Source organism: Muntiacus reevesi, chromosome 8 (genome assembly GCF_963930625.1).
Source record: "Muntiacus reevesi chromosome 8, mMunRee1.1, whole genome shotgun sequence".
Taxonomy (NCBI): Eukaryota; Metazoa; Chordata; class Mammalia; order Artiodactyla; family Cervidae; genus Muntiacus; species Muntiacus reevesi.
The window spans coordinates 2,984,382-3,003,835 of NC_089256.1; the positions used below are offsets into that span (position 1 = coordinate 2,984,382).

A 19,454-nucleotide genomic window follows, 5' to 3' on the forward strand; every position below is an offset into this window, starting at 1 on the left:
AAGTTCAGTTGATACTTCTGTGCATTTTTGACTATCATATTTAACATATGAACATTTTTTTCTTTTAGTTCATCTCATCTTTTCATGAAAAATTAATGATTATGCAAACATAATGAGGATTTTAGGTGCTTCGTTTTATCAGTAATATAAAATTACAGCCAAAGTTAATTTGTTTTAGCTTCACTGTGTTGAGGTGAGATAATTATAGTTTATGACAAGAAATAATAAAGAAAAATTTAAAACCTTTAGCTGTTTCTACCATTCTAGGAGTTAAAATTGAAGGTTAGAATGTTTAGTAATTTCTTTAAGTAAGGTCAGCAGAATTTTTCTTAAGATGTTTACATGCTGGGGATGTTCAAGATAGTTTTTTGAGGGCTCAGAGCATCTTTCAATGTGTTTACCTCTCTCTTCCATCCATCTTCCTCCACCTTCTCCTAAATCCAAAACGTAATGAAGGATTTTATAGATAAATTTTATAGATAAGTTATCTATAAAGATTTTATAGATAAAATGAATGCCAACAGATGATTAAGGAGAAGGGGGGATAAGTCACAAAGGAAATGCTCTGAGATATATGAAAGGGGTAGGTGGGGAAACAGTGTCATGCTTTATTTTTTTTTTCCTTCCAGTTTTATGATTGACACATAGCACTGTATAAGTTTAGTAAATATCTGTCATCTCATATAAGTACAAAATAAAAGAAAAAAATATTTCTTGTGATGAGAACTCAGGATTTATTTCTTAACAACTTTCGTGTATAACGTACAGCAGTGTTAATTGTATTTATCATGTTTATTACATCTGTAGTACTTACAGCTGAAATGTGTACCTTTTGATCACCATCCAAGTTCAGCTCGTCCACCTCTTGCCTCTGGTAACCATATATCTGATTTCTTTTTCTATGAGATTGTTTGCTTGTTTGTTTCTTTTTGAAGTATTATAATTGCCTAAAATACTATGTTAGTTCTTGGTGTACAACATAGTGATTCGATGTTTCTGTACTTTACAAAATGATCACTATAATAAATCTAATTATCATTATATCACCATAAAAGGTATTACATTATTATTTTCTACATTCTTCACACTGTTTATTTCATGCACGTCTCATTTATTTTGTACCTGGAAATTTGTACTTATTTATCTCCCTCATCTAAATTTCTCATCCCACCACTCTCATCCTCTCTGGTAACCACCTGTTTGTTCTTGTGTCTATGATTGTTCATGACTAGTTATGTTTATTCATTTGTTTTTAGATTCCACATATATGTGAAATCATATGGCATTAACCTTTCATTGTCTGACTTATTTTACTTGGAATAAAATCCTCTTGGTTTATACATGTTGTTGCAAATGGCAAAATTTCATTCCTTTTATGGCCGAGTAATATTACATTATATATATATATATATATATACATACATATATATGTATATATATTTCACAATTTCTTTATACATTCATATAATGATGGACACTTGGGTTGCGTCCATATCCTACCTATTGTAAATAATGCTTCACTGAACATAGGTGTGTATATATCTTTTTGAATTAGTGTTTTTGTTTTCTTGGAAAAAATATCCAGACATGGAATATGTGCATCATATGTTAGTTCTGTATTTCATTTTTTGAGGGACCTTCATCCTCTTTTCCATAGTGGCTGCATCAATTTGCATTCTCATCAGCATTGCATAAGGGTTCCCGCTTTTCTACATCCTTGCCAACACGTGTTACTTGTATTTTTTGATAGTAGCTATTTTAACAGGTATCTCATTGTGGTTTTGGCTGCATTTACCTGATGATTAATTTTGTTGAGCATTTTTTCATCAGTCTGATGGCCATTTGTATGTCTTCTTTGGTGAAATATCTATTCAGATCCCCCGCCTGTATTTTCACTGGGTTGTTGTTTCTTTTTCTTTTTTTCTTTCTTTTTTTAATATTAAATTGTATGAGTTCTTTGTATATTTTGGATATTAACCTCTTTTTTGGACATAGCATTTGCAAATATCTTCTGCCATTCACTGGGTGGCCTTTTTGTTTTGTTGATGGTATTTTCATGTGCAGAAGTTGTTATATGTGCAAAAACTTTAAGTTTGATTTAGTCCCATTTGTTTATTTTGCTTTTGTTTTCCTTACCTGAGCCAGCATAACCAAAAACCACTGCTAACAACCAATGTTAAAAAGCATACTATCTATGTTTTATTCTACAAGTTTTATGGTTTCAGGTCTTAGATTTAATTCCTTCATCTATTTTGAGTTTCTTGTTGTATAATATATGGTATGAGAAAGTAGTCCATTTTGGTACTTTTGAATGTAGCCGTCCAGTTTTCCCAGCACCATTTATTAAAGAGGCTGTCTCTTCTCATTGTATATCCTTGCCTTCTATGTCATAGATCATTAACCATATAAGTGTAGGTTTATTTCTGGGCTGTCTATTCTATTCCTTTTATCTATGTGTCTGTTTTCATGTCAATACTATATTGTTTTGATTACTGTCCTTTGTAGTATAGTGTGAAATCGGGAAGCACAATACTTCCAGTTTTGTTCTTCTTTCTCAAGATTGCTTTGGCTATTTGATTTCTTTTGTTGTTTCATATAAATTTTGGGACTATTCTAGTTGTGTGAAATATGCTATGGGTATTTTAATAGGAATTGCATTGAATCTGGAAGTTGCTCTGAGTAGTATGGATATTTTCACAGTATTAATTCTTTTAGTCTGTGAGCACAGTTTATCTCTTCATTTAATTGTGTCTTCCTCAGTTTCTTTCCCCAATGTTTTATAGTTTCCAGAGTACAAATCTTTCATTTCCCTGATTAAATTTATTCCTAGGAAATTTATTCTTCCCTATGCAATTGTAAATTTCTGGTCAATTATTATTAGTGTATAGAAATGCAATAGATTTCTGTGTCTTGTTTGTATCTTGTAACTTTACTGAATTCATTTGGTAGACCTAATAGTTTTTTGTGTGGAGTATTTAAAATTTTCTATATATGGTACATGTCATCTGCAAACAGTGGCAGTTTCAATTTAGATGAATTTTATCTCATTTTCTTGCCTAATTGTTCTGGCAAGGGCTTCCAAACCATGTTGAATAAAAGTGGGAAGAGTGGGATCCTTGTTTTCTTCCTAGTTTAGAGGAAATGCTTTCAGCTTTTCACCACTGAATATGACATGAACTGTGGGTTTGTCATATATGGCCTTTAGGTTGAGGTGTGTTTCCTTTGTAACCACTTTGTTGAGAGTTTTTGTTGTAAAATGATATTGAATTTTGTCAAAAGTTTTACTGCATCTGATTATATGATTTTTATCCTTTATTTTGTTAATGTGGTGTTTCACATTGAGTGATTTGAATATATTGAACTATTCTTGTGTCCCTAGAGTAAATCCTACTGAATCATGATATATAATCCTTTTAATGTGTTGCTGAATTTTGTTTGCTTATATATATTCTGTTGAAGATTTTTGTATTCATGTTTATCAGGGATAATTATCTATTATTTTCTCTGTTTTCATAGTATCTTTGATTTTGATATCAGGGTAATGCTGGCCATGTAGAATGAGTTTGAAAGCTTTCCTTCCTTCCCCTTTAGTTTTTGAAATAGTTTGAGATGAATACATATTAAGTCTTCTTTATATGTTTGAGAATACCCTGTTTTATCCCTTCACTTTTTGTGTGATTTTAGATGTCAAGTGAGTACTTTGATGGAAGCATGTATATGGAGCTTGTTTTTCTTTTAATCCATTCAGCCACTCTATTTTCTGGATTTGAACATTTAGTCAATTTACATTTAAAGTAATTATTGACAGACATGTACTTATTACAATGTTGTTAGTTGTTTTCTGGTTATTTTTGGTATTCTTCTCTGTTCCTTTCTTCTCTTAGTCCCTTATGATTGGTTACTGAGTTATGTTTGTGTTACTTCCTCCTTATCTTTTGTGTATCTATTATATGTTTTTGATTTATGGTTACCATGAAGTTCTAATATAGTAAATGTCAGTATATTTTAAGTTGACCATTGCTCAAATTTGGCTGTATTCTAAAAACACTACATTTTTACTCCCCTCTGCCACATTTTATGTTTTTGGTGTCTCATTTTACATTTTTTATTTTGTACATTGTTAAATAATTACTGTAGATAATATTTGATTTTACTAGTTTTGTATTTTAACCTTCATACTAGCTGTATAGTTGGCTGATCCATTACCTTTACTATATATTTGGCTTTACTGGTGGTATTTTTCTCTTTTATAATTTTCATATTTCTGGTTATGTTCTTGTCTTTTCTATAAGGAAGACCCTTTAACATTTCTTATAAGCTTGGCTTAGTGGTGATGGACTCTTTTACCTTTTGCTGTTCTGGTAAACTCTTTATCTCTTCAATACTGAATGTTAACTTCACCAGATAGAGGTTCTTGGTTGTGTTTTTCCTTTCAATACTTTGAATGCTACTGCTACTGCTAAGTCACTTCAGTTGTGTCCGACTCTGTGCGACCCCATCCCCGGGATTCTCCAGGCAAGAACACTGGAGTGGGTTGCCATTTCCTTCTCCAATGCATAAAAGTGAAAAGTGAAAGTGAAGTCGCTCAGTCGTGTCTGACTCTTTGTGACCCCATGGACTGCAGCCTACTAGGCTCCTCCATCCATGGGATTTTCCAGACAAGAGTACTGGAGTACTTTGAATATGTCATGCCATTCCTTTTGGTCTACAAATTTTCTGCTGAAAAATCAGCTGATAATCTCACAGGGTTTATTTTGTATGTGACACGTTTGTTTTGTTTTGTTTTTTGTTGACCATAATACTCTCTTTATCTTTAACTTCTGACATTGTGATGGTAGTGTATTTGTGTAGGTCCCTTTGGATTGACTTTATTTGGAATTCTCTCGGATTCCTAGACTTGAATGTGTTTCTTTCACCAGTTTAGGGGAATTTGCATCCGTTATCTCTTGAAATATCTCTGTCCCTTTCTTTTCCTTCTGGGAACTCTATAATACAAATGCTAGAATGCTTATTGTGCCCCAGAGGCTCCTTAAACTCTCCTCATTTTTTAAAATTCTTTTTTCATTTTGCTGTTTTGATTGGGTGATTTCCTATTAGCCTCTCTTCCATATTGCTGATCCTTTCCTCTGCATCATCTAATCTGCCTGTGATTCCCTCAAGTTTCTAACTTAGCTCCATTTCATTTAATTCTTTTTCTGAAGTTTTGTCTTGTTCTTTTGTTTGGAACATATTTGTCTCCTCATATAAACTAATTTTCTGTTTCTATGTATTAGGTAGGTCACCTATTATCTCCTGGTCTTTAAAGAGTGACTTTGTATAGAAGGTGTCCTGTGGGGCCCAGTAGTGTGGCCCCTCCTGGCCAGCAGAGACAGGTACTCCAGGATTGTCCTCTGTGTGGGCTGTGTGCATACTCCTGTTATCACTGAGTTGCAATTGCTTTGGGTGCACTAGTATATGGGGCTGGTTCCCAGTACAGCCAGCTGTAAGGCCTGGCCACAATCTGACAGCTCCTTTATACTCAGGAAGTTTCAACAGATCCACGCCTCTTAGGTACATGCCCTAAAATTAATAAATGAATTTCCTTCTTGTATGACCCAGGCACTATTCTAACTGCTGCCTCTGCACTGGGATTTGGAAAGAGTGAATCTGTGCCTGCACCCTCTAAGAGCAGTCTCAGTTTCCTACAGGCTTCTGGCTCTGCCACATGTAAGCCCCTCTGGTGTTAAACCCAGATTTTATGGCGGCTCATCTTCCTGGTGCAGGTCTTCTAAGATGGGGAGCCCAATGTTGGGCTTGCGCCCTTGGCCCTTTGGAGAAGACCCCTAGGACTGTGATGCCCTTCCTGCTTGTGGATTGCTCCACTGTGGGCATGGGTTCTGACTAAACTGCATCTCTGCTCCTCCTACCTGTCTCATTGTTGCTTTTTCTTTTTATCTCCAGTTATGGAAAATATTTTCTGTTAGTCTTATGGTCATTCTCAGAGATGGTTCTCTCTATGTAGTTGCAATTTTTGTGTATGTGTGGGGGGAGGTGAGCCCAAGATCTCCCTACTCTGCCGTCTTGTTCTACCTCCCCTCCCCACTCTAGTTTATTATTGATAGGGTTTGTGGGGTGGCTCTAATTAGAACTTATTCTAGGTCTATTTTAATCTACAGGCTTTCTTTTCCTCAAGTCAGTATTCCAGAATCACTGCCCAGAAGCCTGGGTTATAGTGAGTACCATAGTTTCCCAGAAGAGTTTAGTGCCTTCTGATAATAAAAGTATATACATTTTGTGTGGTGATGGTGGTAAGAGGTCACACTGGCACTAACCCACTCACTGTACATGTCTAGACTGAACCTTTAAGCATATTTATATTATTACTAAATTACTGTTCACATAACTGCTTTTATTTGTTTTGATTAATAAGCTTCGTTAGCTCAATTAAAACTGTGTTAAATTGTTTGACATATTTCTTTAATGGTGTCTCTTCTTATTTTTGATATAATGAAATGTGACTTTTATGATGTATAATGCATTTTTTGGCATTTCTAGACAAAGTTTGCTTTCATTTATGATTCACAGTCTGTAGAGAACTTTGTTCATTGTGTATCTCTAGGTGACAGATATTCATAGAATTATTAAGGGGATGTACCTAATGCAGAAAGCATGCTTTGAAGTCAGAGGTTTATAGAATGAAAGTACATTGATGGGAAAGTCTTACTTTTGTTAATAGTGCAGTTTTCCTTCTTTTCCAGATCCTCCTGAATTATTTTGGAAACTATGTACCTAATGCATGGACACAAGATAATGGCTGCACTCTTTGTGAAGTGGATACAATTGACTTGTCTGCAATAGATGTGAGTGGAATTGACTCTGGATGAAATGTAGTAATAAAAGTATATTTTCATGAAATGCAATGATTTGTAAAATAAAAACAACACATTATTTTATAGTATTGATAATTTGGTAGATGATAGATTTATAAATCTAAAGCAGGATGACAGAAAATTGATGGATATGTGTATTTCTAGAAAAACCAGATAATAATTGACCCCAATTGACCCTACTAAAAGGGGCTTAGTTGTTAATATTTACTAGCTTGCTATGAGTGGGAATTCATGTTTTTAGTCTTTAACTTGGTCAAAGGATTGAGGAAAATAATGGTTATAATGTTTCCATATTTTTATTGACTAATTTTATCTGTGCTTGATTTTCAAATTTGATGATTTAAAAATAATAAATAACTAAGGACTGTTTTAGTATTTTATATATAGTAATCATATTAATTTTACAAATCCCATAGGTTTGACTGAGGTTTACAGATGAGAAAACTGAGGTACCTCCACATTAAGTAACTTACCTAAGGCATGCAATTTTTTTTTGTTAATATTGGAAGTGTGATTTGAATTTAGGCAATCTGGTTCTAGACCCTATAATTTTGACCTCTGTGCAATTTTGCCTAGATGTCATATATATATTATATGCCAGGCATAGTGTTACTTTATACACAGATTTCACACAGAATTATAGCTATAGTTTGCCATTTATACTTTGAAGATAAACATGCCATTGGAAGTAATTATTATTTATGTATAAAATGTTTTATGCATCCTTCTGTCATCAACCAGAGCAGTTTTAGGATATCCTGTAGTAATATTTTTCTTCCAAAAAATGGCTCTTATAATTTGGAAGTCTATTACGTGCATGAACAATGGGTTCTAAGGATAATTTTGTCATTAAAACTGATTGTTTCCTTTACTTACCATAATTTTGTTGAATATCTACAGCATGCCAGATAAGTGTAGATGCAAATAAAATTCCCCTTAATATAGTTCTGGTGACTTCTGGACCCAAGCAAATTCAAAATAATCTCACTGTAAAGTACCAAATGTCCTGAATTAAGTAGTTTCTGTTTTTATCACTGTCTGAAAGGGAGGATAAAGAGTAATTTGTTCATGTTTAGGTGAATCTGAATAAGGCCCTCTTTTACGTTAAACTAAGATTTTTTTGGCCAGTCTCTGAAATAACAAGCTGAATGTTTCCTATCTGGAAAGAAAGCCAGAAAATTTCTGAATGAAGCTGCATCATGAAGATGTTTAAAAATTCATCCTGATCTTTTTTTCAAAAGAGTGCTGTCTTCTGGAGGGAGAGTTACAATATTTTATCTGTTTGGTTTCCTGTTAACATAAACTTTCTAGTGCCAAGACAGATAAATATTTATATTATAATTTTTTATCTTTTTTTTTTTTTGCACATAGGAATAACTTGATTCTCAAGCCGTTTTTGTCTTACAGACTGCTAGAAAGGAAAACCATTTTATTATAAAAATAAATTTCTTATGTATTTTATTTATTTAGTAATTATGCATATAAATATTAAAATTATATGAGTAGTTAAGGTCTAGGGCTACCATATTCTAATATGTGAGCCATAGGCAAGTTTCTTTATATGTAAAAATGATAATGGTTGTCTCAGAGGATTGGTAGGAGGCTTAAAGAAATTACACATATATGTTTATGTATACAGTGATATTTTATATGATAAATTATATATATGAAATGCTAAGCTTTGAATAATACTTAACTATTATCATCATTGGTGTACTGTTGTTATCATTAGTGTATAAAATGAGCTTAGATTGATAGTGGAGATGCAGCGTGTTGAAGCTTAATTCTTTACCTACTAATTCACGTATTCTGAGTTGCTCTAAATCTCCTTTTCCTCATATTGTAAATTTGGGATAATAAATGACTTCTAAGGTTATTATGAAATTTAAATGACATGCATCACTTCATTTGATAAGGGAGAGTTGTCATCCAGTTTTTACTCATTTCCCCTATTAAATTGAGAACTCCTAGAAGGTAGATTTTTTTTTCTTTAGTTGTTTGTCTTTGTTTATTGACTTAGTAATAAATATTTGGGTAACTGAATGAATACATCCAATGAATTGATATATACAACCGTGTTTGAGTTGTACTTCAATCCACACAAATATTAGGTTATCATCTAGATGACAGAGGAATACATGAGGTATTATGTGTGAAAATATAGGGGAGAGGTACCTAATTTGGCGCTGAATATATATGGCACTTTAAAAAATCTGTAATCTTTATTTTTAGAAGTTTTTTGCTATTTAAAATTTTTTCTTGATCAATAGTGTGATGTTCTTATTTGTCTTTTCTTTTTACCTTTTGATCTCCTTCACCCATCTGTATATAATTTGTGATTTAAAAATCTAAAGTTAAGCTTCAAGACATGAATTTAAAAAGGTATTATAAAGAAATCTTTCATATAGTTCCAATAAAAATACCATACTATTGCATGGTTATTTGCTTATGTTTCTGCCTTCCTCAACCATTTGTAAGTTTCCAAGCCAGGAACTTTCCCTCCATTTTCTAAATGTTTCTGATCACGAGGATTGACTAATAATAGATACTTCAGAATTTTTCATGAAATGAGTGACAGATAAGCCATCTTCTAACACTTACCCAAACAGAAATTAAGAAAATATATAAAAATTGATACAAGATAAGATATATTAGTGATGCAAAATAGCTTTCCTTATATATAACATAATAATGAAGCAAAATAAAGAACTATCAGTAAAATGATATTAATGATTCAGACATAAAGTCTCATGCTTTTAGTAATGAAACTTAATGAGGTTTCTCATAATAATCTCTATGATTACTTTATTTGAGCCACAGATTAACCGTTCAGTTTCCAAGCAATAGAAACAAACAAGGAAGCACAGTTAGCATTTTGATTTCTGAGATGAAGCTGTCAAAATAGATTCATATCTAAAGAAAGTTTCTTTTAGGACTACTTTAAAGGGAACATTAAATAGTAGAGCAAGCAATAACTTTAATTATAGTGTCCCTGTAATAAATATAGTAGTGAGCTTCCTCTTCAACTTGAATCATAATGTCAAGATGTTATTCAGTAAAAATCACTGATGGGGTCCACAAAAATGTATTAGAGAATTGCCACTGGGCAATCAACGTTATGTTGTACTGATATTATAGTATGTTTTGTGCTGTGTTGATTAATACTTGAATAGAATTTAAAGTAAACCCATGCTAATGATAATTTGTTTTTATGTTTGACATAAAACAAAGGTCTATCCAAATGTAACAATAGGTGTTTTTATTGAGCAACCAACCCCTTTCCTACCTCGATTTCTGAACACATTGTTGACTCTGGATTACCCAAAAGAAGCACTTAAATTCTTTATTCATAACAAAGTAAGTATTTGATAAATGAATTATTTTATGTGAAAACTTTGATCTTAGTTGAAACTATTTGTTATTATTTGCTCATGTCTAAAAAATTTTAAAATATGGGTTAAATTATGTGGGGGTTTTGAAATCATTACTGCTTTGCCTCTTTAGGGGGCTTCCCTTGTAGCTCAATCAGTAAAGATCTGCCTGCAGTTCAGGAGACTCGGGTTCAATCTGTAAGTTGGGGAGATCCCCTGGAGAAGGAAATGGTGACCCACTCCAGTATCCTTGCCTGGAGAATCTCATGGACAGAGGAGCCTGGTGGGCTGCAGTCCATAGGTTCACAAAGAGTTGGGCAGGACTGAGCGACTAACACTTACTTACATACTAGCCTCTTTAGCACCTAAGTATTTTCAAATACAGTAACTAGTATCATAGTATTGAGATAAGCCACATGAAGCTGTCAGTTTTTTGTAGATCAAAAATGGTTGACTATCAGCCATTTTAATAAATTTAACCTAGTATATAGTGAAGAGATGTCAAAGAGTCTGTAGTCCTTTGCCTTTGGGTTCGTTCTGGTACTTACTTTTATAGAACTGGTCATAAAATCATAGCTAATGATAATATCTGGGTTTCTCTGGTGGCTCAGATGGTGAAGAATCTGCCTGTATTGCAAGAGATGCGGGTTCAGTCCTTGGGTCAGGAAGATCTCCTGGAGAAGGGCATGGCAACCCACTCCAGTACTTTTGTCTAGAGAATCCCATGGACAGAGGAGCCTGGCAGGCTACAGACCAGGGGATCGCAGAGTTGAATGACTGAAGCAGCCCAGCATGCACTCAGTGATAATACTAAACATCAGAGCTTGAAATGTGTTCCAGATACAGTATTGTTTTGATTAATCACTCAATGGCATACTCTTTCCCAAAGGCTTTTGATACTTTCATTTCCTTCAAAAAATATTCAGATCCTCCCAAATACTCCCACATATAGTCTAAACTTAAAGACATTTTTCCTCAATGTTTTTCCATTTACTTATCTCTTTCATGTTGAAACTGTTGACATTTATTATCATCTGAAGAAACTCGGTAGCCATGAACTATATATTTTTTTCTCTCTTTTGTCTTAATACTTTTAGTTTGACATTGTTCTTTCTTTCTGGTATACATATCAGCTAGTCACTCGCCTTTTCCAGAGACTATTTTATTTAGTATATCTGCAAAAAACTAACTCAAATAAGTTTTAAAGGGTGAATGCATTGAGCATTTGCTTTTTATAAAATGCATTGTAATATATTACTTATATTAAAGTATTTTCTTTTCATGGAATGTGTCTTAAACTTTTCCTCCTTTCATAGGACCTAAAACCCCTTGATAACAGGAGTTTTTATCTTCTTTTATTTAAAATATTACCTCTGCAGCTTTTGTATGATGTCATTTTAACGAGCTGTGAAAAACTTTCAAAAATACTTGTGAGATTTGATAAATAAAAAGCTCTGAAGTTCTCTAATGATGGAGATAATCTTATCTAAATTTTAGCAGTCGAATCACACTAGTTTGATGATTTTTGATGTTGATTATTTTCTCATCATATTTCTTTATCAATAAAATCTTATTAATTTTCCCTTCTTTTTGTAAAAAAATGACTCTTTATATGACCATAAATATTTCTCTCTGATTAAAATAACATTATAATATTTATTTTATAAAAAACATAACAGATTAATCAGTTAGGTTTAATAGATATTTTTATGGATATTTTATAACACATATCTAAGATTCTCTACCACAAGCCTTTTTTCCCTCTCAAGTTAGAAATGTTTTATAGCACTTAGGGTTTAAGTATTAATGCAAGGATCTGTCGAGAAGTAGATATTAAAATAATTTTAAAGTATCTTTTAAAACATTTCTAAATATCTTATTTTAGGTTCTCCCTGTGATATTTAGATGGCATTTAAATATATAATGTGTTTAATACAGTTATCATTTTGTCTGTAATTGAGTGAATATGTGAATTGTGGAGTTCACAATTTTGAATGTGAAGTCATCCTTCCATATGAAAACTTCAGTTGTCTTTTCTCTCACTTCTTTTTTCTGAAACTAATTTTCAATTTTTAAAATATGTTACAGGAAGTTTATCATGAAAAGGACATCAAAGTATTTTTTGATAAAGCTAAACAAGAAATCACTACTCTAAAAATAGTAGGACCAGAAGAGAACCTAAGTCAAGCTGAAGCCAGAAACATGGGAATGTATGTTTTAGCAAATATAAATTCAACCAGTATCTACTAAGGAAACTTTTCTTCAAAATTAATGTTCTAAACTTGGATATCTCAACTGTGTGTTCACATGTGTGTGTATGTGTGCATGTGTGTGTATGTGTGCATGTGTGTATCCACACATGAACAAGCCTCTGCTTTAGAACTATATCTATGTTTGAGTGTATTTATGTCTAAAGGGCAATGAAAATTATTTACAATTTTCTTTTAATGGCTGAGAGTCAATATATTTAATGAAACTATTAACTGAACTTCAGTTCATGATTTAAATCCTCAGACAAATGAATCATGTGACTGATGTAATAGTGATTTAAATATGTATTAGCTGAAGGTTTTGCGAGACAGAAATGTATGTTTCAGATATTTTAGTTACCTCCTGGGCTTCCCCAGTAGCTCAGTGCTAAAGAATCTGCCTACAGTGCAGGAGCCACAGGAGATGCAGGTTTGATCCCTGGGTTGGGAAGATCTTCTGGTGGAAGAAATGGCAGCCCACTCCAGTATTCTTGCCTGGAGAATCCCATGGACGGAGAAGCCTGGTGGGCTGTAGTTCATGGGGTTGCAAAGAGTTGGACATGACTGAAGCGACTTAGCATGCATGATCTAAGTAGTACTATAACCAAATAAAATAAATACTTAAGGTCCTTTGTCTAGCCCCTTTAATAACTTCAGACAGATTATTTATAAAATTTTGGTTGCAGTAAAGACAATCATTTATTCAGTGATTGTTGAATATGTCCATCAGTGGTTAGAGAGCTACTAATTAAAAGGTAAGAGATGGTCCCTTCTTAGCAGGAGATATTCCTGTATTGTGCTATGGAGGCTCTGCTCCGAGTGACAGACAGTGCCTATTGTGGGCGTATAAGGACTGGCAGGAAAACAGACCTTGGAAAAATCAAACTGATGTTAATACTAAGAGTTCTGTAACTTAATCATTGGCGAGTACCGTGGGTCCACATTTAGAACCTGTTTTCTCTAATTTAAAAGCTTATGTATGTGCTCTGTTGTGTCTGACTTTGCCTCAGCACAGTGTTCTCTAATTTGCTTATGTCATTACAATTATCAGCAGTTCATTCCTTTTCATTGCTGACTAGTATTTTTCCATATGAATATATTACAAGTGCTTTATATTCTCTGCAGTTGATAGGCATTGGGTTATGTAGAGCTTTAGGCCATTATGAATAAGACTGCTAATGAAGATTCTTTATTAGAAGTGTGAATACAATGCATTATGTGTGTGTGCATGTGTGTGTGTGTGTGTGCATGTGTGTACATATATCCTTTAGAATATATTTGGAAAATACCAAGGAATGGACTAACTAGGGCACAGGGTCAGGATAGATTATGTTTAACTTTTTAAGAAACTGCTGAATAGTCCAAAATAGATGGACATTTTACACTTTTAACAGCAAGGTGGTATAGCTCCAGCTGCTCCACATGTTTGTCAACATTTATTGCCCATCTTTTTGTTTTAGCCACCCTACTGGGTATGGAAAGATATCTTACTCTGGCTTTGTAAGTATTGCCTTTTAATGAGAAGAAATTTTAATCTTAATAAAATTCTGTTTCATTTTTTATGCTTTGGTATTTATTTTCTATTTAAGAAATCTTATTCTAATGTCATGAATCCATTGTTTGAAATTTTTCTTTCATAAGCTTTATCATTCTATCATTTATGTCTTAGATGTTTCAACCTGCAATTCATCTTGAATACATTTTTGTGTTTTGAGTGAAGTAGGGGGTCAAATTTCATTCTTTGCAAATGAAATTCCAGTTGTTTCAACACTCCTTTTATTTCTCTTTTTAAAATTATTTATTTTTTAATTGAAGGATCCGTTGCTTTACAGAATTTTGTTGTTTTCTGCCAAATATCAACATGAGTCAGCCATAGATATACATAAGTGCCCTCCCTCTGAACCTTCCTCCCATCTCTCTCCCCATCTCACCTCACTAGGTTGTTATAGAGCCCCACTCCTTTTTAATTTAAGGCTTTTCTTTTCCTACTTAATTGAGTTGGCCTTGGTCCTAAATTAGATGATTGAGTATTTGTGCGTGCTTGGGAACTCTCTATTCTATCTTGTTGCTCTAAGATGAATGCCACACTTTATTACCAAGAATTTATATTCATCTTGAAATCATGTAGTATAAATGTTTCAATTTTTATCCAAGATAATCTGGGCTGCTTTTTAAAAAAATTTTTAGTTTATTATTTTATATTGAGATATAATTCACATATAATATTTGTCTCAGGTGTGTGACATAATGCTTTAATATTTGCATATGTTGTGAAATAATCACCACAATCTCTAGTTATCATCTGTCACCATACATAGAGTATTTTAAAATAATTTCCTCTAATTTTTCTTTTTTGCACAATTTTAACTATCTTCCTGTCATATCCTGTTTGACAGTTGCTTAGAAACAAATGTGTTATGGAGATAAATATTGTCAATAGCAGAAAGTGATAATTTGGATCAGCAGTGATGGAGGAGAGCTCAGAAAGAACCCCAAATGCAGAAACCACAATATTTGGAAGCTTGTCATGTATCACAAGTAGTTCATTCCTTTGTGTTCCTGATGATAATGCTCCAGACTGTACCAGGAAAAGCATATATCATAATCCATGTCCCCATATAAAAAGCAGGACAGTGACTATGTTAGAAAGAATTCCATGTAAATCAAGTTTAAAAAGTACTGATACCTAAAGAATTATATACCTGTAGCTCCAATATTTCACTTAAACTAAATTGTAGATGTACAGAATTTTGCTCTGTGGGTGTGTGTGTGTGTGGGTGTGTGTAGAAAATACTTTGATTTGTGAAAAAATTCTGTTGACAAAAACATTAGTATAAAGTATGATTCCCTTTTAGAGAGGACTAAATGCTGAATTATAAATTGCCCATTTGACCTGATGCTTTATGGTTTAAAGTATTTCATGGCTTGAAAATATATTTCACTTGCCCTAAAATTTTTAGTATTGCTCTATCCATGAACATCTGTGTTGATCAACTGACCATTTTGAAATTTAAAGTAATATTTACCCTTTTGGATATTGTCTTACTATTTTGATTAGATAAGTAGTTTACAAAAACCTTATTTTGCATGAGATTTATGTTAACATTTTTCAACCAATATTTTCAAATATTTGGTTTACTTAATGCTTATTTTATTTGTTTTTCAACAAAGGGATTTTTGCCGTCAGGATGAAAACTGTGAATATTACTTTAGTGTGGATGCAGATGTTGTTTTGACAAATCTAAGGACTTTGAAAATTTTGATTGAACAAAACAGGTACTGTATATGATTCAATGTCAGTTTATTTTAAAATTATAATTATTTTCTGCATTTATGTGGACATGCCATAATTACTTATCTGTGTTTAGCAAATTGAGGAAACTCACAAGAGATTATTTTCTACAGCTTTCAATTCTAAGAATTTGTATTTTTTAGAGAAGTCAAATAGAAAATAACCTGATGAAAATTTAGATGTATTCAGTATGTTACAATCACGAATGTAATGTTTATTAATTATATTTGGCCTATTTTTTTAAACTAGATGAAATTGTGATCTATCTGTAACATTTGGAATTGCTTTATTTTCTAAATATATTTTTAAAGTAGAATTTCATAAAACTTCTGACCTAAAAAGTTACTACAAGCAGAGTTGGAAGTTCTTAGAATTTGAAAGAAATTTCAGAGGTGCACATTACTCCACAGACTGATTTGTGATTTTATTTAGTACTGAACTAATTATCACTAGGCAGTACCTGTTTTTATTTAGCCAAATTGAAGTGAGAAAATGGCACAATCTATACCATCTTATAGTGATTTAATCTTTATTTTAATAATTTACTGCTAGCACTAGTATTGAAAGTGAAACAAAAGTGAAGGTGTTAGTTGCTCAGTCATGTCTGATTCTTCAGAGCCCCATGGACTATGTACAGCCTGCCAAGTCCTCTGTCTATGGGATACTCCAACTAAGAATACTGGAGTGGGTAGCTATTCTCTTCTCCAGAGAATCTTCCTGACCAGAATCGAATTGGGTCTCCTGCATTGCAGATGAATTCTTTACCATCTGAATCACCAGGGAAGCCCAGTAATAGTATTACTAGTATTAATATTTCCACTAATAACCCAGCTTTAATGAGTGCTTATTAAGTGCCAGGTATTAATCTATGTATGTTCATAAATATTAACACAGTTATTTCTCTTAACAAATAGAATGGTTAACAATGAAATGTTAAAATTGCTGTTTTGAATTTGAAGATTAAAACATGTAAGATGTCTGCTGTCCTCTTTTAACCCATCCTATGTATAATTTGTCAATTTGAGGATTCAAAATCTAAGGCTACTCAGTATTAATCTTAGAATTCCATACTCAAAAACACTGAGGCACACAGCAGATGGATTTTCACTTTCATTGTCTCTTTGCCCAGCTCTTTCAGGCAACTAAGATTATAATGAAAAGATTTCTTTCTATTAAGTGTTTGATCTTGTTAGTTGTCTTGAATTATCATTCCTTAAATTAACATAATATGTAGTTCTAATTTATGTTTTTATTTCCAATGCTGTGGGTATTCTAACAAAGCAGATTATAGATGTATCTGGCTAACATTTTATTCTAATAGGAACCAGGAAAAATAAACTACAAATTGTTTTAAGAAGTGTATTTGTAGACTATGTATTACTTTTCCATAGGTAATAGAAGGGCACACGTGGTCTTCACAAGATTGGAGTGTTGTGAAATGGTTTTTTTGTGGAGATAGTTGGTCTATTACCTCCCTCTTGAAGGAGTTGTGTGAGATTTTCTTCAGAATTGTCTCACACTACTATAATTTAGATCATTTTTAAGTTAATTCTAGTGGAATTTCAGAATTTGTTACTTCATTTGAAAAATGTTGATGCATTATAAATTAGATTTCCTTAAGAAGAAATCTGACGTGTTTTGAATTTGTAACATGTACTTGTCTCAAAGGGACTCCTTTCCCGGTAAATAGTGAGACAGCACTATTCTATTTTGTTTTCTAAAATAGTCAAAAACCAGAAAAATGTTCAGTGTTGCCAGGGCTAGCACAACCCATTATAAAAGTTAAAAAAAAAAAAATTGCAACATACTTTAAAGTAATTCAGGACTTAACTTTAGGAAAACTGGCCTATTTACAGATATCTCAGCCCATATTCATAAATTTTTTTATTCAACAAATATTTATGAGATACCTTAATGCACTAGGGACTGTTATGTCTGCCTAATAACAATGAAAGTATTTGATTTCATTGAATATAATTTTTGAAATATTTAAAATAAATGATTAAGGTAGTTACACTTTTATTGGATGCAAGTATGGTCCTTTTAAAAGTTTTTTTTTTATACTTTCATTCACATTTTCAATTACTTTTTCTTTTTTATTAGTCTTTTTACCAAGCATGGTTGAAAATCAGCAATGTACTTGTTTAAGGATAAGTGAAGGGAGGAAATTCCTTTCTATTTTATTTTAGTTTTTTGGGCTAACTGCATATGTGTTAAATAAGGTTTATTGTTTTCTGTGTCATGTTAAGCCCCAAACACATAATTTTGTGGCAGTTAAAAAATGGATAATTATCTGAATTTGTTTCTCTCTCCTTAGGAAGATCATTGCTCCTCTTGTAACTCGTCATGGAAAACTGTGGTCCAACTTCTGGGGGGCCTTGAGTCCTGATGGATACTATGCTCGATCTGAAGATTATGTGGATATTGTTCAAGGGAATAGAGTGTAAGTTACTTGATTTGATCTTTTCATGTGAAATATCTTTATGTAAAGATATGGTCTTGTAATGTTATGTTGAGTTTTCAAACATTTTTTAATCTCTTTCCTTTATGTTAAATGGAAATTTGAAGACCTTGGAGACCACTTGTGATCCTGCAATACTAGTATAAAACTAATATTTTAAAAATTGTTCTTACTGCCATAAATCTTCAAAGGCACACACTCTCAGTTATGGTAAATGCTAAAAGGTAGTGTATGATTACCATGGGTAGATATCTTATGGTTGTTAGAAGAGGGATATTCTTTAAAGTTTGGAAAGGGAACTTTATTTAGCTAATTTATTTAGTGGCCAGGATAAATGTTGTTTGATAGCTTATAAACTTTATAAATGAGTCAACAAAAACACCAACAACTAAACCTTCCATCATTTCCTTTTGAAGAATTTTCTGTGTGATATAGCTGGTATTCTGCTTTAAAGAGAAGTTTCTTCACCATATAATTTCCATTTTCTAGAGTTTGAAAAGAGTATACTTGCTACAAAGTATGTGCTTTATTTATACTTATTTCAGACACAGAAGTTGATATTTTTTAAACTAAAGGATGATCACAGTTGAATTAGCTTTTTGCTAAGGTTAAAATATAGAAGAATGTCATCCTTTTTTTTCAAACAGCTGACTTGAACCAGAGTGACTGAGACATTAAGTGCTTTGCCTAATTTCTCAGATGCATCAGATCAATTAAAGAGGGTTAATGTTTAGAAAAAAAAAATCGTAGTGTTTTTGAACAGTTGAGTTGTGGAGATATTTTTCTTGTGAAAATTACAATAGGCCTGTAATAGTTAATTTGAATGATATAAATGTCATAACGTCTTTTGTTAGCTGCAGTTAAGAAGCATGATAACTGAGTAAATATTATTACAATCATATTCTGTTGTTTCAAAATACTTTAATAGTTTCTGGGATGATTTGTATAGACTATACGCCTGATGTTGTCCATGGGTGTGGCAGAAATAAGGCTTCACAGAGTGGAAATAGAGAACTCATATTTCATTTAAGCTGTTTTAGTTCAACTTCCTGTCATTGTTGTCTAAAGGAAAAGAATAAAGTAGAGGCTGTTGATTTAGTTAATAGAAGAATGTACCTTATGTATAAGAGATGCATGAAAGAATGACATCTTACAACGTGTGTGTGTGTGTGAAACAGTGTACTCTTTACCATACCAGTGATTAGTTTCTGA

The 19,454-nt window shown here is 32.6% G+C and overlaps 1 protein-coding gene across 2 annotated transcripts in view; it reads left to right on the forward strand.

Moving 5' to 3' along the window:
* Positions 1-19,454, forward strand: part of PLOD2 (procollagen-lysine,2-oxoglutarate 5-dioxygenase 2) — a 122,103-nt gene that overhangs the window by 91,068 nt on the left and 11,581 nt on the right. For both annotated transcript variants that reach the window (XM_065942304.1, XM_065942303.1), the window contains exons 8-12: positions 6,738-6,839; positions 10,101-10,226; positions 12,329-12,450; positions 15,661-15,765; positions 18,099-18,224. In XM_065942304.1, coding sequence (XP_065798376.1) covers positions 6,738-6,839; positions 10,101-10,226; positions 12,329-12,450; positions 15,661-15,765; positions 18,099-18,224 — 581 coding nt within the window. The remainder of the gene's footprint in view (positions 1-6,737; positions 6,840-10,100; positions 10,227-12,328; positions 12,451-15,660; positions 15,766-18,098; positions 18,225-19,454) is intronic.